The following is a 22,521-nucleotide window of genomic DNA, read 5'->3' as shown; positions in this document are numbered from 1 at the left end:
CCAGGCTCCTCTTCTTCGTCCCAGTACCAGAGTGGTGGTGTTTGCAACTGGACGTGTGCACTACTCTTAGCTGCCTCTTCCCGTTCTCAGTATTTGGTGGGAATCTACAGGGAAAATGGGATAAGATTGACAATATCCCATGAAGACTGAGGGAGTGTAGAGTAGGTCAGTGGTAGTGAAAGGATGATACCATGACTTGCCTTCAGGCACCCTCTCCGCAATCCCCAAAGACCCTCCACTCAGGTATCCTTCCTCGCTTGCCCTTCCATGACCACCTGCATAGAAGATCCCTGGGGAGTAGATGTGAGAGTACCTTCAGGTTTCTCAGTGTGGCCCTTGTGTGCACACCTTTGTCTCACCACCTGCATCCCCGTCATCCTCCTCCTCTCCCTGGCCTCCTGTAGCCTCTTCCGGCACTCCAGCCCCTGCAGCTGTGTATTGGCATGCAGCACCTCCAGCTCCATGTTTGCATTAATGACTGGTAGCATGGTTGTTGTGGGAAGTGTTTTGGGGGAAGTTATGGCACTGTTGTACTCTTCCTGTGTGCATTGGGTGCACCTGGGTGGATTGGGTGCACCTGTGGCCTTATTTCCATCATCTCAGTCCATTTATCGGCTGCTATGTGGGGTTGTTATCTCTGCCTTGATCTTGCCGGTATTACTGGCAAATATCAGCCAGTATTACCACCAAATCCAATCTGTGCCGGTGCCGGTCTCCCCATTGTGCTGGTATTACCGGTGTAAGTATCCGGTCCATCCGGTATCTATTTGCTGGTATTACTGGCACCAGTAATTCGAATGAGGTGATAACGGCGCTGGTAATGTCATAATTGGCCACATTGGTAAAGATGCAGGTAAAATGTATTACCAGCACTTTTCCCGGATACCGGCAAACTTGTAATGACCCTCAAAGAGTAGACCGTAAATGAAAGGAGGATCTTAAGTTTCAATAAAGAGAAGGGAACCAACTTGCCCCATGAGAGGAGAAAGGCACAATTAACTAGAATAGAACAAAAAAAGAATAAGGAGCGAACAAATAATCCACTGTGAGACGGTCGACCCCTTGAAGATGCCAGTATCAGAACGGTGATTGGATGAAAGTAGTTATCAAGAACTACCTCTGGATACTTTATTGAACTGAACTTGGTGGAAATCACCTCCCAGGAGAAGGGAGTCCTTCTCCTATAGTTTTGGTTGTTCGATTAGTGGTAGGGTCAGGATAGGTTAGTTTGGACAGTGGACTGATCTTGATTTGGACTCACGGATGACTGACGAGAACCTTAGCTTGGTTACGTAGGGAACACCCTTTGTATAGGGAAAGATAGGAGTTCTCACCTTTCAGTTAATAAACAACAGCAGTGAGAGGAAAAATCTGTGCCCTTCTGTGCAATTAGCGGTTTCTAAGATCACTGTTTCGCTGTGTTTGGGATGAGAGGGGGGTTTGAGGTCTGTTTCGCATTTTGAAAGTGTTGGAGTTGTAGAACTCCATTTCCCCGCATTCATTGCCGTGGCGCGCAGGATGTGATGCAGGCTTTAACTGGCTCTCGTCGGCGCGGCCTGTGTGATCCGTGTTGCCTGTCAGCAAGCTCCGCGGATCGTTTGATGCCAAAACGTGTAAACAGTTGAAGTTAATCCAAACGATGAATACCTTGCGGAGGGCATATTCTATTGATAATTTTAACACTGATTTTAATGTAATTGTGATCTAGGTTTAGTAGGTTTTTTTCAAATTTCGTGAAGTTTACTGTTCAATTAGCGGGTCTTTAAGACTGCTGTTTCACTGTGTTTGGGATGAGAGGGAGATTGGAGGTCAGTTTTGCATTTTGAAGTGTTGGAGTTGTAGAACTGCATTTCCCTGCATTCAGTGCAGCGTGCAGCCCAGCCGCGTCACGCAGGAGGCGGCGCAGGATTTAACTGGCTCTGACACGAAGCCGGTTTAGAAGATCGGGAGGGAAGCTTTTGGAAGTGGCCCCATCTAATAGTAGGGGGCACTGTCGTGATGTACTCCAATGTAGAGGAGCAAGTACTACATTAACTTGACGTACTCCGATGTAGAGGAGCAAGTACTACATTAACTTGACGTACTCCGATGTAGAGGAGCAAGTACTACATTAACTGACACCTTGCCTCTTTCTTGGTCCGACTACTTTGTGAGGAGGTTTGCCCTCGCCCACCCTGGGGATGTGGCCAAATCCACTAGCAACAGTTCTCCTTCTCATTATCGGAAATCCAAAGACCTGGACAAAACTTCGGGCGAGAAACTTAAAAACGTGGTGGATGCCATAGATAATTCACAGCATTGTTGTGATTTTCTTGACAAGGGAACAGGGATTATGGGTAACATCAGTTCCAGAGTGGTTCTATTGAGGCCTAGAAAGTTCAAAAGAATTTCTAAACCTTGGTTTACCCAGGACCTCCTTCCATTGCACAAGCATGTCAGAGCAACGGAACCAAAGTGGAGGAAGCGTAGAACCTCGACTTATGTTGACATGCCAAGTCGCACTTTCTGGCTAGGAAAATAGAGGTGTCTAAAAACCAGTGAAGATTATTGATAAAATGTCTATTTTCCTGCATGGAATCTTCCATGGATCAAAGAACGATTGAGCTCATCCAGGAAAACATTCTACTTGGCAGTCAGCAACGCGCTGATGGCGCGAATCCCCCTAATGAATCCTCCGGAGCAAAGGAGCCACGAGTCTCCCCAGGTGGGGAGCCTTTTTCTTGATCACCTGTTACGGAGGATATGGTACTGCCGTTCCTGAGAAAAATGAATTCCACCAATGATACACTTTTAGTCATTCCGGCGAGCGTGGCAAAACGGCGAACTCCTCAGATGTCATCTTTCATGACGCAATTTATAAATAAATCGTTGTCATTCGGGTCTGTACCTTCGGTGCTAAAAAAAGGCCATGGTCACGGCCCTTCTAAAAAAGTCCAATCTAGACTCTGGAAATCTGCAGAACTTCCGACCAGTGGCTGCCTTAGCCTGGACGGGCAAGAATCTGGACAGGATTGTTACATCCCAACTACAGGAATATGCAGAGAGAGAATCTCTTTTGTATCCTCTCCAGTCTCGCTTCCGGGCAGGGTTTGGGACTGAGACCGCTTTGATGGCTGTGTGGGATGATCTCCTTGAGGTGGGAGATCAGGGAGAACTATCCTTATCGGTTATGTTGGATCTCTCTGTGATGAACCACGATATGTGACTCGGACGCATCAGGGAGATAGGAAACATCTCCGACCAAGCCATCAAATGGTTTGATTCTTTTCTCTCAGATCGGCAGCAATAGGTGGGTTCATCTCAGACTCTCTCCCACAAAAGTGTGGAGTCCCCAAGGACGCCTCTTTCTCCCCCCTTATTTTCAACTTATATCTATGCCTTTTGATGGCCATACTGAGGAGGCAGGAGGTTAAGTTCCAATACTGTTAATGTTAATGTTAAAGGACATTTGTACCGCACACTATCACCACCGGTGTGCTCCCCTGGCGCTCTAAATACTACGCGGATGACATCCAGGTGTTAATCAAAGTAGAGAACGTGGACAAGGTGTTTAGACGGTTGAACAATGTTTGGAGGAAGTTAGGGGGTGGATGTGCTCAAACTGGCTTCACTCAATGACAGTAAAACGGAAGTAGCACTGTTTGGACCTAAACATCTCCTCGATCGCAGTAGGTGCCCAGTTCCACTATGCTTCAATCTAGGCTGCATTTGGCAGGAAAATGTGAGGAGTCAAGCTCAGGTGAGCGCCAATGTGCAGTCAGTGTTTGGCACCCTGCACCATTTGTGACGGCTCTTCCATTTATTCCGGTGGAGGATCAACTAGTGGTGGCTGGAGCCCTGGTGAACTCTCGTCTTGACTATCGCAATGGTCTGTTCGCAGGCATCCACCTCACACAAGTCCCGCACCTGTAAAAAACACAAAACACTGCAGTGTTGTCTCGGGAGGATAGCTCAGGGGCAACGCGCTCATCTTGGAAGCAAGACGACATGGAGCAACACAGGTCCTCTGGGTATTAAGCGCGTTATAAATTACCAAGTACAAATACTTTGAGATTGATTTTTAGAGTAAGGAAGTCTTCTCTGATTTGAAGTTTATGGCGATCCCTACATTGACTCAACATAAAGTCCTGAATCGACTTCAAAGTTCTGTGCTTGATTTTTAAATGCAGAAATATATTGGCCCCTCTACACCTATATAAAAAAATCTGCAGTTACCAGTGTACGGGCCAAAGTTGTGATCTCAGATTCGGAGTGTACGGGCTGAAGTTGTGATTGGAGATTCGGAGTGTACGGGCCAAAGTTGTGGAATAGTCTGCCCATGGAAATTCGGGCCCTTACATCTCTTTACCATTTCCGAAAGGATTTATGAACCCACCTGTTCAAGTAATCTCACGGATGGGAATTGTCACCCGAGTTCGGCCTCCTGTTTGGATCGACTTCCTGATAACCCGTGTTTCTGGCCTTTTTCCAGTGGTGCTTTGCTCTTTTCAGTCTCCGCCCAGATGCGATTCAATTCGTCACGTGCGCCGTACAAATGCCTCCGAATCAAGTGCACCTGGGGGATTATGGGAATACCCGGCGGGATTAGGGGTGTCTGTGCTGACGTGTGTACCAGAAAAATGTGGACGTGCTGAGGTGGTTTTTCTGAAGTAATTCTGGTGTTTTCCTGGAAATAGGAGGCACGTGTCCCTTTGTTGACACTATGGACGGGATTAATGTCAAGTGGGTTCACGCCCCTGCCGCTGCAAAACTTCCCAAGTGCTTTCACCCGACAGTAGCCTGTGCGCTGCTCTCATGTATTGCAACCAGTTGAGGATCCCTGTGGAGCCCCCTTGCCCCCCCCCCCCCCCCACTCTTTATGGTGACTGCCATCTGGTTTTTCAGCTTCTGGATACCTTTTCTTTCCTCAAAAGCCATACTTTGATGCTTGGGTTTGCTAATGTTTGAAGTTAGTTCAGGGCTGTATTGGCTTTATATGGGTAGAAAGTGCTGCTCTGGGCTCATTCCTTTCTTGTTATAGATTCCCAGCGCCCAGTGCCAGTGAGTGCGCGCTCAGTGCCAGTGAGTGCACGTTCAGTGCCAGTGAGTGCACACTCGGTGTCAGTGAGTGAGCGCTCGGTGTCTGTGACTGCGCGCTGAGTATGCGCTCAGTGCCAGTGGGTGTGCGCTCAGTGCCAGAGAGTGCGCGCTCAGTGCCAGTGAGGGTGCGCTCAGTGCCAGTGAGTGCTGACTCGGTGTCAGTGAGTGCGTGCTCAGTGTCATGAAGTATGCGCTCAGTGCCAGTGTGTGTGCGCGCTCAGTCCCAGTGAGTGCACGCTTAGTGACAGTGAGTGCGTGCTTAGTGACAGTGAGTGCGTGCTTAGTGACAGTGAGTGCGTGCTTAGTGCCGGTGAGTGCACGCTCATAGTCGTGGAGGAGCTGAGCTCAGTGACAACGACTGTTGGGTCATTGAGGCTGTAGTGTTGGGCGACTCGAGCTCAGTGTCTTTGAGTGCGTGACTATGAGGCTGTAATCCTGGGGGAGCTGATCTCCTTGGCAGTGTGTGTAGGCCAGTGAGTTAGTAGCAGTGGGAGAGCAGAGCAGTGTCAGTGGGTGTGGGCCCCTCAAGTTGTACTACTGGGGGGAGCCGTAGTCTGTGTTGGGGAATTTGGGCCCATGAGTGTCTAGTGTAGTAGTGGCGATAGCTCAGCTTGGTGTAGTTGAGTGTGTACCCCCGTGAGGCTTGAGCATAGGGTCAGTGAGTGCGGGGCTCATGAAAGCTAGTACTGGCGATAGTTCAGCTTTCTATGAGTGGGTGGGTGACCCTGTAGGACTGGGGGAGCTGATCTCCTTGGCAGTGTGTTTAGGCCCATGAGGCTGCAGCATAGGGTGAGTGAGTGGTCGAGAGCCCTGCTGGCTATGAGGGAGTGTGTGACCCTTGAGGGTGTAGTACTGGCGAGAGCCCTGCTGGCTATGAGGGAGTGTCTGACCCTTGAGGGTGTGGGGCTGGAGGAGCACTGCTTGCTATGAGGCAGTGTGTGACCCTTGAGGGTGTAGGACTGGAGGAGCACTGCTTGCTATGAGGCAGTGTGTGACCCTTGAGGGTGTAGGACTGGAGGAGCACTGCTTGCTATGAGGCAGTGTGTTACCCTTGAGGGTGTGGGGCTGGAGGAGCACTGCTTGCTATGAGGCAGTGTGTGACCCTTGAGGGTGGAGGGCTGGAGGAGCTCTGCTGGCTATGAGGGACCGTGTGACCCTTGAGGATGTAGGACTGGAGGAGCTCTGCTTGCTATGAGGCAGTGTGTGACCATTGGAAGTGTGGGACTGGAGGAGCACTGCTTGCTATGAGGCAGTGTGTGACCCTTGTGTGGGGCTGGAGGAGCACTGCTGGCTATGAGGGAGCGTGTGACCCTTGAGGATGTAGGACTGGAGGAGCTCTGCTTGCTATGAGGCAGTGTGTGACCATTGGAAGTGTGGGACTGGAGGAGCACTGCTTGCTATGAGGGAGTGTGTGACCCTTGAGGGTGTGGGGCTGGAGGAGCACTGCTTGCTATGAGGGAGTGTGTGACCCTTGAGGGTGTGGGGCTGGAGGAGCACTGCTTGCTATGAGGCAGTGTGTGACCCTTGAGGGTGTAGGACTGGAGGAGCACTGCTTGCTATGAGGCAGTGTGTGACCCTTGAGGGTGTAGGACTGGAGGAGCACTGCTTGCTATGAGGCAGTGTGTGACCCTTGAGGGTGTGGGGCTGGAGGAGCACTGCTTGCTATGAGGCAGTGTGTGACCCTTGAGGGTGTAGGGCTGGAGGAGCTCTGCTGGCTATGAGGGAGCGTGTGACCCTTGAGGATGTATGACTGGAGGAGCTCTGCTTGCTATGAGGCAGTGTGTGACCATTGGAAGTGTGGGACTGGAGGGGCACTGCTTGCTATGAGGGAGTGTGTGACCCTTGAGGGTGTGGGGCTGGAGGAGCACTGCTTGCTATGAGGGAGTGTGTGACCCTTGAGGGTGTGGGGCTGGAGGAGCACTGCTTGCTATGAGGCAGTGTGTGACCCTTGAGGGTGTAGGACTGGAGGAGCACTGCTTGCTATGAGGCAGTGTGTGACCCTTGAGGGTGTAGGACTGGAGGAGCACTGCTTGCTATGAGGCAGTGTGTGACCCTTGAGGGTGTGGGGCTGGAGGAGCACTGCTTGCTATGAGGCAGTGTGTGACCCTTGAGGGTGTAGGGCTGGAGGAGCTCTGCTGGCTATGAGGGAGCGTGTGACCCTTGAGGATGTAGGACTGGAGGAGCTCTGCTTGCTATGAGGCAGTGTGTGACCATTGGAAGTGTGGGACTGGAGGAGCACTGCTTGCTATGAGGGAGTGTGTGACCCTTGAGGGTGTGGGGCTGGAGGAGCACTGCTTGCTATGAGGGAGTGTGTGACCCTTGAGGGTGTGGGGCTGGAGGAGCACTGCTTGCTATGAGGCAGTGTGCGACCCTTGAGGGTGTGGGGCTGGAGGAGCACTGCTTGCTATGAGGCAGTGTGTGACCCTTGAGGGTGTAGGGCTGGAGGAGCTCTGCTGGCTATGAGGGAGCGTGTGACCCTTGAGGGTGTAGTACTGGCGAGAGCCCTGCTGGCTATGAGGCAGTGTGTGACCCTTGAGGGTGTGGGACTGGAGGAGCACTGCTTGCTATGAGGGAGTGTGTGACCCTTGAGGGTGTGGGGCTGGAGGAGCACTGCTTGCTATGAGGGAGTGTGTGACCCTTGAGGGTGTGGGGCTGGAGGAGCACTGCTTGCTATGAGGCAGTGTGTGACCCTTGAGGGTGTGGGGCTGGTGGAGCACTGCTTGCTATGAGGCAGTGTGTGACCCTTGAGGGTGTAGGGCAGGAGGAGCTCTGCTTGCTATGAGGGAGTGCGTGACCCTTGAGGGTGTAGGGCTGGAGGAGCTCTGCTTGCTATGAGGGAGTGTGTGACCCTTGAGGGTGTAGTACTGGCGAGAGCGCTGCTTGCTATGAGGGAGTGTGAGACCCTTGAGGGTGTAGGGCTGGAGGAGCTCTGCTTGCTATGAGGGAGTGTGTGACCCTTGAGGGTGTAGTACTGGCGAGAGCGCTGCTTGCTATGAGGGAGTGTGTGACCCTTGAGGGTGTAGGGCTGGAGGAGCTCTGCTTGCTATGAGGCAGTGTGTGATCCTTGAGGGTGTAGGGCTGGAGGAGCACTGCTTGCTATGAGGCAGTGTGTGACCCTTGAGGGTGTAGGGCTGGAGGAGCACTGCTTGCTATGAGGCAGTGTGTGACGCTTGAGGGCGTAGTGCTGGAGAAGCACTGCTTGCTATGAGGCAGTGTGTGACCCTTGAGGGTGTAGGGCTGGAGGAGCTCCGCTTGCTATGAGGGAGTGGGTGACCCCTTGAGGGTGTAGGACTGGAGGAGCTCCGCTTGCTATGATGCAGTGTGTGACCCTTGAGGGTGTAGGGCTGGAGAAGCTCCGCTTGCTATGAGGGAGTGTGTGACCCTTGAGGGTGTAGGGCTGGAGGAGCTCTGCTTGCTATGAGGCAGTGTGTGACCATTGGGTGTGCAGGACTGGAGGAGCTCCACTTGCTATGAGGGAGTGTGTGACCCTTGAGGGTGTAGGACTGGAGGAGCTCTGCTTGCTATGAGGCAGTGTGTGACCCCTGAGGGTGTAGGGCTGGAGGAGCTCTGCTTGCTATGTGGGAGTGTGTGACCCTTGAGGGTGAGGGTGTAGGGCTGGAATAGCTCTGCTTGCTATGAGGCAGTGGGTGACCATTGGGGGTGTCGGACTGGAGGAGCACTGCTTGCTATGAGGCAGTGTGTGACCCTTGAGGGTGTAGGACTGGAGGAGCACTGCTTGCTATGAGGCAGTGTGTGACCCTTGAGGGTGTGGGGCTGGAGGAGCACTGCTTGCTATGAGGCAGTGTGTGACCCTTGAGGGTGTAGGGCTGGAGGAGCTCTGCTGGCTATGAGGGAGCGTGTGACCCTTGAGGATGTAGGACTGGAGGAGCTCTGCTTGCTATGAGGCAGTGTGTGACCATTGGAAGTGTGGGACTGGAGGAGCACTGCTTGCTATGAGGGAGTGTGTGACCCTTGAGGGTGTGGGGCTGGAGGAGCACTGCTTGCTATGAGGGAGTGTGTGACCCTTGAGGGTGTGGGGCTGGAGGAGCACTGCTTGCTATGAGGCAGTGTGCGACCCTTGAGGGTGTGGGGCTGGAGGAGCACTGCTTGCTATGAGGCAGTGTGTGACCCTTGAGGGTGTAGGGCTGGAGGAGCTCTGCTGGCTATGAGGGAGCGTGTGACCCTTGAGGGTGTAGTACTGGCGAGAGCCCTGCTGGCTATGAGGCAGTGTGTGACCCTTGAGGGTGTGGGACTGGAGGAGCACTGCTTGCTATGAGGGAGTGTGTGACCCTTGAGGGTGTGGGGCTGGAGGAGCACTGCTTGCTATGAGGGAGTGTGTGACCCTTGAGGGTGTGGGGCTGGAGGAGCACTGCTTGCTATGAGGCAGTGTGTGACCCTTGAGGGTGTGGGGCTGGTGGAGCACTGCTTGCTATGAGGCAGTGTGTGACCCTTGAGGGTGTAGGGCAGGAGGAGCTCTGCTTGCTATGAGGGAGTGCGTGACCCTTGAGGGTGTAGGGCTGGAGGAGCTCTGCTTGCTATGAGGGAGTGTGTGACCCTTGAGGGTGTAGTACTGGCGAGAGCGCTGCTTGCTATGAGGGAGTGTGAGACCCTTGAGGGTGTAGGGCTGGAGGAGCTCTGCTTGCTATGAGGGAGTGTGTGACCCTTGAGGGTGTAGTACTGGCGAGAGCGCTGCTTGCTATGAGGGAGTGTGTGACCCTTGAGGGTGTAGGGCTGGAGGAGCTCTGCTTGCTATGAGGCAGTGTGTGATCCTTGAGGGTGTAGGGCTGGAGGAGCACTGCTTGCTATGAGGCAGTGTGTGACCCTTGAGGGTGTAGGGCTGGAGGAGCACTGCTTGCTATGAGGCAGTGTGTGACGCTTGAGGGCGTAGTGCTGGAGAAGCACTGCTTGCTATGAGGCAGTGTGTGACCCTTGAGGGTGTAGGGCTGGAGGAGCTCCGCTTGCTATGAGGGAGTGGGTGACCCCTTGAGGGTGTAGGACTGGAGGAGCTCCGCTTGCTATGATGCAGTGTGTGACCCTTGAGGGTGTAGGGCTGGAGAAGCTCCGCTTGCTATGAGGGAGTGTGTGACCCTTGAGGGTGTAGGGCTGGAGGAGCTCTGCTTGCTATGAGGCAGTGTGTGACCATTGGGTGTGCAGGACTGGAGGAGCTCCACTTGCTATGAGGGAGTGTGTGACCCTTGAGGGTGTAGGACTGGAGGAGCTCTGCTTGCTATGAGGCAGTGTGTGACCCCTGAGGGTGTAGGGCTGGAGGAGCTCTGCTTGCTATGTGGGAGTGTGTGACCCTTGAGGGTGAGGGTGTAGGGCTGGAATAGCTCTGCTTGCTATGAGGCAGTGGGTGACCATTGGGGGTGTCGGACTGGAGGAGCTCCGCTTGCTATGAGGGAGTGTGTGACCCTTGAGGGTGTAGGACTGGAGGAGCTCCGCTTGCTATGAGGCAGTGTGTGACCCTTGAGGGTGTAGGGCTGGAGGAGCTCTGCTTGCTATGAGGGAGTGTGTGACCCTTGAGGGTGAGGGTGTAGGGCTGGAGGAGCTCTGCTTGCTATGAGGCAGTGTGTGACCATTGGGGGTGTAGGACTGGAGGAGCTCCTCTTGCTATGAGGGAGTGTGTGACCCTTGAGGGTGTATGACTGGCGGAGCTCCGCTTGCTATGAGGCAGTGTGTGACCCTTGAGGGTGTAGGGCTGGAGGAGCTCTGCTTGCTATGAGGGAGTGTGTGACCCTTGAGGGTGTAGGGCTGGAGGAGCTCTGCGTGCTATGAGGGAGTGTGTGACCCTTGAGGGTGTGGGGCTGGAGGAGCACTGCTTGCTATGAGGCAGTGTGTGACCCTTGAGGGTGTAGGGCTGGAGGAGCTCTGCGTGCTATGAGGGAGTGTGTGACTCTTGAGGGTGTAGGGCTGGAGGAGCCCCGCTTGCTATGAGGGAGTGTGTGACCATTGGGGGTATAGGACTGGAGGAGCTCCGCTTGCTATGAGGGAGTGTGTGACCCTTGAGGGTGTGGGGCTGGAGGAGCACTGCTTGCTATGAGGGAGTGTGTGACCCTTGAGGGTGTGGGGCTGGAGGAGCACTGCTTGCTATGAGGCAGTGTGTGACCCTTGAGGGTGTAGGACTGGAGGAGCACTGCTTGCTATGAGGCAGTGTGTGACCCTTGAGGGTGTAGGGCTGGAGGAGCTCTGCTTGCTATGAGGGAGTGTGTGACCCTTGAGGGTGTAGGGCTGGAGGAGCTCTGCGTGCTATGAGGGAGTGTGTGACTCTTGAGGGTGTAGGGCTGGAGGAGCCCCGCTTGCTATGAGGGAGTGTGTGACCATTGGGGGTATAGGACTGGAGGAGCTCCGCTTGCTATGAGGCAGTGTGTGGCCCTTGAGGGTGTAAGGCTGGAGAAGCTCAGCTTGCTATGAGGCAGTGTGTGACCCTTGAGGGTGTAGGGCTGGAAGAGCTCCGCTTGCTATGAGGCAGTGTGTGACCATTGGGGGTGTAGGACTGGAGGAGCTCCGCTTGCTATGAGGCAGTGTGTGACCCTTGAGGGTGTAGGGCTGGAGGAGCTCTGCTTGCTATGAGGGAGTGTGTGACCCTTGAGGGTGTAGGGCTGGAGGAGCTCTGCGTGCTATGAGGGAGTGTGTGACTCTTGAGGGTGTAGGGCTGGAGGAGCCCCGCTTGCTATGAGGGAGTGTGTGACCCTTGAGGGTGTAGGGCTGGAGGAGCTCCGCTTGCTATGAGGCAGTGTGTGACCCTTGAGGGTGTAGGGCTGGAGGAGCTCTGCTTGCTATGAGGCAGTGTGTGACCCTTGAGGGTGTAGGGCTGGAGGAGCTCTGCTTGCTATGAGGCAGTGTATGACCCTTGAGGGTGTAGGGCTGGAGGAGCTCTGCTTGCTATGAGGCAGTGTGTGACCCTTGAGGGTGTAGTACTGGCGAGAGTGCTGCTTGCTATGAGGGAGTGTGTGACCATTGGGGGTATAGGACTGGAGGAGCTCCGCTTGCTATGAGGCAGTGTGTGGCCCTTGAGGGTGTAAGGCTGGAGAAGCTCAGCTTGCTATGAGGCAGTGTGTGACCCTTGAGGGTGTAGGGCTGGAAGAGCTCCGCTTGCTATGAGGCAGTGTGTGACCATTGGGGGTGTAGGACTGGAGGAGCTCCGCTTGCTATGAGGCAGTGTGTGACCCTTGAGGGTGTAGGGCTGGAGGAGCTCCGCTTGCTATGAGGCAGTGTGTGACCCTTGAGGGTGTAGGACTGGAGAAGCTTCCCCATGGTGTCAGTGAGTGTTGAGCCTGTGGGGCTGCATTGCCGGGAGAGTGTGGGAGCGAGTGAGCGGATGAGGGATGGGTACAGGGCGTCCCATGAGACTGCAGAACTAGGAGGGCGCAGCTGGGTGTCACTCAGCTTGGAGGCCATGTTCTGTGGTCAGGGTGGTGACTATTCCCATTATAGCCCGGCCCTTTATCTCACCCTGCAGACACTGTGGTCGCGAGACCCGGCATATATGACCCCCCTCCTCGCAGATAGCCCCCCAGGCTCTCACTCTAGTCTTGGCTGTAGGGAGAGGCAGTCTTCCATTGGCAGGGGATACACTTCTCGCCCGCCACTTCTCCCAGGAAGGGCTTTTGCTTGTGGCCTGCTTAAGAGGTAACTCCCGAAAACCAGTCTGGGCTCCAGCTGCACCTGAGACCTCCTGGAGGCCGCGAGACGCTCCTGCCGAGTGGGGTGTCCACTGGGTGGACCCTAGGTTCTCTGGAGGCGACAGCAGCACATCAGCATGGCACCAGGATCCGCCATCTCTGTGGCCCTTCTGGCCCTCACTCTGTGGGGCCCGGGGGCTGTGAAGGTACGTCTCCGGAGTGCTTTCAGGGGTCTTGGGTGGTGGGGGTGGGGAGAGGTGGGACCACGTGATCCAGCAAGCCTGCCTTGCGGAATTGGTTTTGTGGGCAGGGGGGTTGCAGAGATCTGCCATGTTTGTTTCCCAGAATGCATCTGCACCGGATTTAAATCCAGCAGAAATGAGACTTGCGTCTGACGCTGAACGTTTTAAGGAAGGTTGATTGTGACATTTGAAGCACCCCTTGTTCCCGAAAACAATTACAACACCACCCTGATGCTTCCCATTTCTGACCTGCACAAGACAAGCAGACATCTCTGTGTGTCGGTGTGTTGCCCGACGTGCCTTCACATCAGAGAATTGTTTCACACAGCATCTTCTGAATGAAGTGTTCCCGCGTGCATGCATCACACGGTTTCAGGCTTATGTGGTGCCGGCATTTACTGTGGAGAATACACAGAATGAGGGGCTTTGGGGGTGCTAATGGCCCTTTCCTAGTGAGCTCTGACTTGTCAGGGAAAGGGGCCATTAGCTTTCTCTTGGGAACGCGACTGGAGGCCTGTGAAGCCCAGCTGTGGCTTTTAGCATCACAGTACTTCAAAGCCCTGGTTGGTACCAACCTGGCGTATGCACAAACAACAAGTCTTTTGTTAGGTTTTGAAGGAGGCAGATCTCTGTGTTTACACTTCAAAAAAGCCCCATTATCAGTATTTTTGGGGGTGAGGATGTGTACCACAGAGCAGTGGAAGTTACCACCACCGGGCTCCACACCCAGCATATATATGTGGTCTCCAGCTTTACCCTGGCAGTGCAGAACTTCTGAAAGGCCCACAATCTGGCGGAGGCAGGCTCCGGGAACAGCCTGATCCCCGAAGCCATGGCCTGCACAGAACCCAGTGTGTTCCCACAATGAAGTGGAGAGTAGTGCCTCGTAAGCAGCGAGGCGGTCAGAGTGGGAAGGAACATGCCGGAAGTGCCCCCGGGTTCTGTCCTGCACCCCGTGAGCGAGGCCCAAGAAGTGCCCCAAGGCCGGAATACTGCCTCACAAAATATTTTTTAAAAGGGACTACTTTGGAGAAGGGGGATCCAAAATAATAAAAGTTGGGAATACGCGAAAATAACAAGTGGTCAAGATGAGTGCTCTTCCTAGCCCCAAGGGGGTCCCTCTGCAGTGTGGCGGTCCACCCAATGTCCCACTAGATAGACTCTTCAGGGCTCCCCAGCCTGCCGGGTCTAATGTCCCCTGGTGTGCTCACTTGCAAAAGGGGCGTCCCCTCACCTTCTTGCAGGCTCTAGGTTTCCCAAACCCTTCTTTACAATGGATTATTTAGCTGCAGACTTTCTGGGGACCAGAACCCCAAGGTTCTCTGCAGCCGCGTGGTCTAAGAATAGCCTCCATGGAGCTTCAAGGAGGGGGGGGGGTGAAGAGGCCCCAGCGCAGGCTGGGCGTTTTCCCATCCGTTCTAATCCTTTCCCAGATACCTCTCTCCCTCACTCACTCGTGTGTGTGCCTCCTCTCCCTCTCCCAATCCTGCCGAGTTCCTGTCCCGGCCGCCTGGAACCCGCCTCTTCTTGCTAATGGCCCCCCTATGATCTTCTCCTGACACTGCCTTTCCCTTTCTCAGCTCTCCCTTCCAACTCCCAGCCTCCTCCACTCCATCCTGGCAACTCTTGCCCTTCTCTTCCAGGTACTCCGCCCACTCTCACCCCTGTTCCTGGTTTGGGATGCTTGCCCGCCTTGCCAACTCTTTCCTGCCTGCTCAGAATCTTGCCTTCAAATTCGACGCTACACGACTCAGAACTAAGGTCCGCCTAGCTTCGTAGACTTTGGTAACGTGCCCCCCTTGCGGCTAGAACCCCCCCCTCTTGTGATAGTCATCTTCATTTAAGGTTGACACCATCTTCCCCCTCGCACCACCTGACGCCACTACTTCGTCTTGCCTACGGGTCCCACAATCCTCCTCTTCTCCTAACATCAGCTTGATGACCTCTGTGTCTCTTCTCTCAATCTCTCTCTCTTTCACTCTCCACTTTTTCTCGGATCCAACCGCCTCTATCCAAATTCAATCCTCATGCCCAGGACCTCCTTGCTGACTCTTCCACACTCCTCTCTCCCCAACCTTCTTGAGACTTCCACTCCCATCCACCCGGACACCACTCCGGCTCCCTGCCTGGTGTGTCTGCCTCAGCCTTCTCACTGCTACTCTATTCACCTCCAATTCAAGAGACAACACCACCTTGTTGTAGTCATGGCAACCTTCACACTACCACCACCTCCCGGTCTCACAGCGTCTTTGTTACTAACGCCACTTCTTGGTGTAATGACCTCCACCTCCTGGTCCCTGACTCCACCTCCTCTTATTACCACCACCTCCCGGTCTCACAGCGTCTTTGTTACTAACGCCACTTCTTGGTGTAATGACCTCCACCTCCTGGTCACTGACTCCACCTCCTGGTCCCGGACTCCACCTCCTCTTATTACCACTGCCCCAGCCTCCCTACAGTCATTCTCATCTCCTTCTTGAATGCCAACACGCTCCTTGGTTGGCACTACCACTTCCTAATGTGACAGCCACCTCCCAGAATGTTCTTCCCCTCTACTCCTCTGTCTCTTCAAGACATTCACCTCTCCAGCTCCTGCTCTCTCCAGACTCTTCTGCTCTCCAACCAAGTCCAAACTCCTGGTACCGCAAGAAACCTAAACCGAACGTCTGGCTGGGCGTGTATAGTGCTCTGGACCCTCCCCCGGGGCTGGACATGGGATAAGGGTCTGCACCTGTTATTCCAAATCTCTACGCACCTCTGATTGTTTACTGTTACCGTCTTCACGCAGCCACAGTTTAGGCTGAGGTTTGACGGACCGAACCTATATCAAGTCAGGTGGCCATCTTTGATTTTCTGTGTGAGCTGAGAGGGTTTGTGGGGTTGTATGAGAAAAAGACAACAACAAACTATCCTCCTGTTCCCGTAAGTCCAAAGTTGTTGGAGCCGGGGGCCTATCAGATGTTTTTTGGTGTGGGTCCCATTGCACCTGACTGTTGACTATCCTGGCTATGACTGATGGGATTTGTAGTCCAAAACATCTGGAGAACCAAAGGTTGTAGAGCACTGTTCGGGGGCCTGGGGGTGTTCTAAATGCTATTCATAGCATTTCCTAGGCATTCGTGGATGCGGGAAAGTTGTGGTTCAGACTTCACAGGTGGGTCTGTGGACCTTCACAGCCTTTCTGAAAAATAGTGCTGGAGACCTGCAAGGCCACTTGGAGCCTTCAAAGAGCTTTAGGTCCCACTTTGTAGGAGGGGGTTTTCTGGGCTTAAATTGACATCTGGGTATACATGCACCACCAAAGCACATAGAAGCATCTCAAATAGGACTTCTAGTGCAAAAGGCAACTAGACTATTGGTAGTGCAAAGTGCTTCCCAGTGAAGTATAACCCAACGGTCAATACTTATAAATATTATAGTTTGAACAATTTAAAGATTTTAGGAATTCTATTTTCATGCCTGCTTCGCTCTCTTGTGTCACTTCGTGTGTAACCGCTCCAGTCACTTCACTTTATTGGATTACTCACTACCTTTAGCATTCTGGGACTTGTAGTGTTCCTTTCCAATTGTTAAAATGGGCCATCTTTGTGACATTTTATGCCCTTGTTTCATTTCAGGTCCTGGGGGGATGCCCCACGGACTGCTTCTGTCCTGAAGCCCCAGCAGAGAGATGCCCCCCAGGGGTACCCTTGGTTTTGGATGACTGTGGGTGTAACTGCCAGGTGTGCGCTGGACAGCTGAACGAGGACTGCGATGGCATGCAACCATGCAACCCAGACCAGGACTTACTTTGCGACTACGGCACGGACTCCAAGAAGATAGCGGGCATCTGCCGGGGTGAGCCAGTGAGGGGGTGGAGTCCTACTGCTACTTTAGGCCATTGGCAATGTTGAAGGGTGTGGCTGTTCACATTTGTTTGGGGGTGGCGTGTATTGGAGGAGGAAATATTGTGGCACAATTGTAAGTCTTGTACAGCCTTCCACAAAGCTTTCGACTCTTTAGCCCCCCTCGCCTGCTTGTCCATTGACCCGCGACCAGGGGTGTTACCAGGTCTGGAAAAGATCAGGGGCTAAATTAAAGTCAGGACTGTCGGGACTCAGGGCTAGCTAGCCTTTTTAGATGTAGCCCCTGAGCTTCTATCCGGGGCTACAACCAATTGCCCCTTAGCCACCCCCTAGCAACGGCTCTGCCCGCGACTGCTTAAACATTCTCATATTTCATACATTTACTGTCTATGTACTCGTTTGAGAGGTGTTTACAAGGGGCGCGTCCCCCTCTGTTCAGGGCTTACCGCTATGGAGCATGAATCCTTCATTCACCTGCCAAGCTGAGAACTACAGCAAGTTCATGAAACACATGCAAAAGTGCATTGTACGCTTGTAATTCGGAATCCTACCTTTTCTGTGCCCTCTTTGTCCTCTTCTACTCACAACTTCCTGTCTATTAGGGCCCTCTGACCTCTCTCGTGGCATGTGTCGTGGAGGAGCCCTCTCCAAACAACAAAACTCTTTTTGTATTTCTGTATTGAGAAACTGAGTGATAAGTATGCTGTATCTTTTTCTGTGTTATCTTATATGTTTTACTATGTAAAGTTGTAATTAAGTATACACATTTATATTTTTATGTGTAAAGTTTATTTATAAACTACATCACATTAAAAGTTAAGTAAATACAATAAATAGATAAAGTATACAGTTTACAGTGTGTATAGATTATGTCAACGCTTGTGTTTTAAAGTTGAAATACACAGATTGAAATATTGTGGACCAACTACTAGACTGCAATTTAGGTGGAACCTATGAATTAAAAAAAATATTTACAATGAAAAAGCACTGTCTGGTTGATTGCATGTTGTATGTTATCTTTTCTTTGTAGAACGCATATCATTTTAGATAGCATGTATATGGTCTTTGGCAGTTTTTACATTTTTCACATTGTGTGCACATTTTTGCTTTATGTATACAGCTTTTTTTATTATGAGTATATGTTTGCAGTGTATACTGATTTTGCACAATGTTTATCATGTTATATGTGTACAGTCTTTTGCAGTGCATAGACTTTCCACGGTGTATAGGTTTTTTATGGTATGGAGAGTTCTAGTATGCTATTATATCATTGTCCACAGTGCAGATAGTTGGTAGCTTATATTGTTTTTCAGCAGTTTATACCCTTATTACATAAATTGTATACTTTACTGCATAGTACACATGTTTTTACGCTGTTGGTAAAATGCTATTTATAGTGTCCACAGTGCTCATTGTTCATGCACACTACAAAGCTATTCTTTCCTTTGCAGTGTCAATCACTTTTTTAAGTAGTATATGTATTTTATTGCTCAGTGTATGATTTTCTGTGTCCAGCTAATATTGCTTTACATGGTGTGTTTTTCTACAGTGAATGTAGTTGTGGGTATCCAAAACTAACTTTTTTAATGGTGGATGTGTAATGTTCACATAGTGCTGGTGTTTTGCACCACTGTCTATTTTCATTTTTATATACTATGCATAGCTGATTTCTGTAGTCTGGAATTAGTGTTTACTGCCTGTATTTTTTGCAAAATGTCCATACAATTTTGCACAATTATATTGTTTTTGGTGCATTTTGCATAGGTTTTGAACACAGAATATATGTCTTTGCTCACTGTATAAAGTGGTTTGAACAATGTGCCCACACATGTGTAGATAATGTACATATACACGCGACTATAATTGTAAATGCACATACAACACATATACATGTTAATATACATGTAAATGTAAATACTAAAAAATATACATTTGAATATAAATGTAGATTCCATGCAGAAGGAGAATCTACATGTGTTTCATGCAGTACGATATATGTATCTAGACCTTTACATTGATTTCTGCATATTGTTTATTACGTATACATAGAACATATGGAAGGTGTAGTGTTTTTAACATTAAGGTATATTCAGTTTCTGTACAATGTATAGTTTTTGCTAATTATATTTCTTTTTATATAGTGTGTATTTATTTTAAGCATGGTATATTGTTTTGTGACTGAATAATTCTAATTACTGTTTGCATGCATTGTTATGCTCCTGTTATTTACATGTTTGCACAGACTATGGTCTTCCGAAGGGCATTTATCCACTGCAGTGCTTTCAAGCACTAACCATGGCAGTAGACGCTATACAAATATCAAATACCATAACATTGGGTTTTGAATAGTGAAGTAGTGTGTACACTTTGTACATTGTACAATATTTTCTTCTGACAATGTATATAGTGTTGTACATGAGTGTGCAATACTTTCTTACCATCTTTGTAAATTTACGTGCAGAAATCAACTAGCAGAACACATATAGTTATTTCCAATTTGACTAACCTATGTATATAGGTGGTGTTGTGTCATGTGTGGCTCAAATGGAATATTATACTTTCACTGGAATTATTGTATGAACTCTGAATCAGAAAGAGTTAGTATTGTGCTGTTTTGGGTCTGGGGTATCGTGGAGAAGGGCCTTGCAGAAGTTAACAAGGCAAGCCAGGCTGACGATCGCTCTGTTAATGACTAGGTTGGCCACATTGTTTTAACATTTATTTATTTTTTGTAAGAGGCCATGGTCTTGCGTCCTCGTTGGTTTTATTGGGGTTATGAAGGTAGAGAGGTGAATTGTATTAACTATTGTGTAGGGCAACCGGGTTGATATTGTATAGTGGTCAATGAGTAGACCAAATTGGTTTTGGTTCATTGGCACTAAATGAAACGTATTTTGCTGCTCAACATGGTATGAATATTTGTGCATTTTAGTCTTGCATTGTTTTGTTGTGAGCAATAGCAGTGTAACAACATATTTTATACCTTAAATATATATATGTTAAATACTACGTTTAATTTTATGCTAATAATTGTATAATTTGAAAGATGCTGATTGACATGTTGAAAGTATATGTATTTTAATTGTCTTGTTTGTAAAGGTTCTTTGAACCATATACAAAAAAAGTTCACTTTTCAGGTGAAGGGTTTTGTTTTCAAGACTTTTTAAACGTGTGTGTTTGTGTTAGTTGGATAGTCCATTAGAGCCAAGTCCCACATTCCACAACGCCACCTAGCAGTCATCGCAGGAAGTTCACCTCCAGTTCTGAGCCACATCAGCAAGGCATTGCGGGTATGCAAATTACCCCAAATGTAAACCTTTTTCTCCAGGAAATTGTCTGTCTTAGAGGGCAGCGCTACTTTATACATAGCTTAATCCACCCAAGACAGACATTTGCAAGACTGCCAGGACAACTACATACCTGGTTTCACCCTTACTAGGGTTCATCAGTGCAGTATAGTCTTGGTAGCCTTGTGGTTGGAGCATCTGTGAATATTGTACAAAACCCCAAGAACGTTATGATGGGTTAAAAAAAGCTTGAAAAAAGGAGAAAGGGTTTTGCATTAGGGCTAATTTACATGTTTCCTTTCAACATAATGTTTGTGACTATGTCTAGTTTATCCAAAGTCTCCTCCCCCACCCGTCTTCCTCTTTCATCCGTTTCCTTCTCTGCATCCTTCCATTGACGTCTCTCAGTCTCTGCCCTTCTTTATCACTTTCTCTCCTTCTTTCATTCGATTGCTTCCTCTCTTTCCTTTCTTGTTTTTTTCCTTTTGCTCTCCCTTTTTCCCCCTCCTTTCCTCTTCGCCCTTTCTCTCTTTCTTTCTCTCTTTCCTTCTTTCTTTCTTTCTTTTTCTCTTTCTTTCTTTCTTTCTTTCTTTCTTTCTTTCTTTCTCTCTCTCTCTCTCTTTCTTTCTTTCTCTCTCTCTCTCTCTCTCTCTCTCTCTTTCTCCTCTTCTCTCTTTCTTTCCTTCTTTCTTTCTTTCTTTCTTTCTTTCTTTCTTTCTTTCTTTCTTTCTCCCTCTCTTCACTTCCCTCCTCTTCCGAAAGGCCTCCGCTTCCCTGCACGAAGGATCACACCATTTGAAACACATGTTACTAGCTAATGAGATTGCTCACTGTAAATGCACCTGCTGCGGAGAGCTGTATCCTGGTTGGCTGGCTCTCCCTATAAAAGGCAGGTGCATACCACCTGGGCCATATATAAACTGCACGCTGCCACTGCTAGGAGTCGTGCAGTGCCACACATGACCAGACCCATTATGTGGTCTTTATTTTGTGTTTGCTGCTCTGAGCATCCAGCCATTTGAAGGTAAACTCAAGGACACATTCACAAGGCTTTCTCTTTCAAGACCTGAACTCTCCTGGGCCAGCCAGCTATAGCGCCCAGGCAGAGCTAAACTCCTATCCAAGCCCTCGTTTTAGCACCTGCTCCTTGAAGCCCCCATTCTGTCTTTTAAAGTGGTACATGGGGGCATAAACCCCTGCAGAGGCCCCCTATCAGAAGGGGCAGAGCTATCCCTTCAGAGTTAGGATTTGAACGTAGGCCTGCAGGGCACACCCAGATCTGTGTACCACACACATTAAACCACTGTGGCGGTGAGTTTCTGTATCAGTGCGCTTTGAGGCCTACGGGCAAGTAGTGCTATGTAAGAACTATAGATACATAAATAGTGGCTAATACTATGCCCTTATGCATTCTATGCCCCGGCACCTCACTCTCTGCACCTCTTTTCCTCAGCCTCCCAGGAAGGGCGTTCCTGCTTCTTCAATGGCAGCGTGTACCTGCACGAGGAGCGTTTCCAGATCGCCTGCCACAGTTCCTGCATCTGCCTGGACGGGGCGGTGGGGTGCATGCCCCGCTGCCCACTGTCGATGCCTGTGATCACGCCCGGGTGCAGTGACATGCAGCAAGTGGAAGGTACACCCCTCTTCTCTATGGTGAAAGGGTTCTCTTTACTCATAATTAACAAACAGCAGCAATGAGGGCTCCTGGCTGGGCCTATCATGATGATGATATCTGGTTGGGATTGAAACCTATTGTGCCATAATCATATTCAAACAAATACCAAATGGTCGGGTACGTTATTGGCCAAAAATCAAACATTGACCTGAATAGTTTTTATTTTTTCCCAACTAAAGATCCAGTCCTGAGCAGCACGCTTTATTCAGTCTACAAAGCGGTTTTGTACAAAAAGACCGAGTTGAAAAGACCTATCCAACAAGTCCGAAAGAAGGTACTACCAAATGTTCTACCTTCTAAAAGTTCGACTTTTGGTTAGGTAGGTCTTTTCAATTCTGTCTAGGGCTGTGGGGGTGTCCCCCGTGACCCCTGCTCACTATACTGTGACCCAGGGTTGCGAGGGTGTCCCCTGTAGCTGTCCTGCAGTCCCCAAAACAAAAGGGCTGCAGGGGTGTCCCCCCGCGAACCCCAGCTCACTATACTGTGACCCGGGGTTGCGGGGGTGTTGCCCACAGCTGTCCCGCAGTCCCCGTCAAAAAAAAAAAAAGGAAAGGACCCTGCGGCGCCGGTTCCCGATCACGGAAGTGAAAGAGAACTAGCGTTGCAGGGACAGAGAGAGAGGGAATGCAAGGAGGGTGGTGGGGGTGTGGGTAGGGGTGTGGGTGTAGGTAGGGGTTTGGGCAAGTCAGTAATGTTCAGGGGAGAAAAGACAGAAGATTATTTTGAATAAATAATCTTCGGTCTTTTCTCCATTGAACATTTGGACATTCA

The 22,521-nt window shown here is 50.5% G+C and overlaps 1 protein-coding gene across 4 annotated transcripts in view; it reads left to right on the top strand.

Annotated features, from left to right (window-relative positions):
* The window catches only part of LOC138521965 (CCN family member 1-like), a 154,975-nt gene that overhangs the window by 86,691 nt on the left and 45,763 nt on the right, over positions 1 to 22,521 (top strand). For 2 of the 4 annotated variants that reach the window (XM_069635157.1, XM_069635156.1), the window contains exon 3: positions 21,529 to 21,708. In XM_069635157.1, coding sequence (XP_069491258.1) covers positions 21,529 to 21,708 — 180 coding nt within the window. Of the gene's footprint in view, positions 1 to 12,583; positions 12,908 to 16,560; positions 16,781 to 21,528; positions 21,709 to 22,521 lie in introns of those variants that run through there. The other 2 variants (XM_069635158.1, XM_069635154.1) reach the window with 2 other exon arrangements.

The sequence above is a fragment of the Ambystoma mexicanum genome, chromosome 13 (genome assembly GCF_040938575.1).
Source record: "Ambystoma mexicanum isolate Mex_15411 chromosome 13, UKY_AmexF1_1, whole genome shotgun sequence".
Taxonomy (NCBI): Eukaryota; Metazoa; Chordata; class Amphibia; order Caudata; family Ambystomatidae; genus Ambystoma; species Ambystoma mexicanum.
Note: the sequence above shows the minus strand (reverse complement) of the source record. Positions and strands in the feature narration are given on the sequence as shown.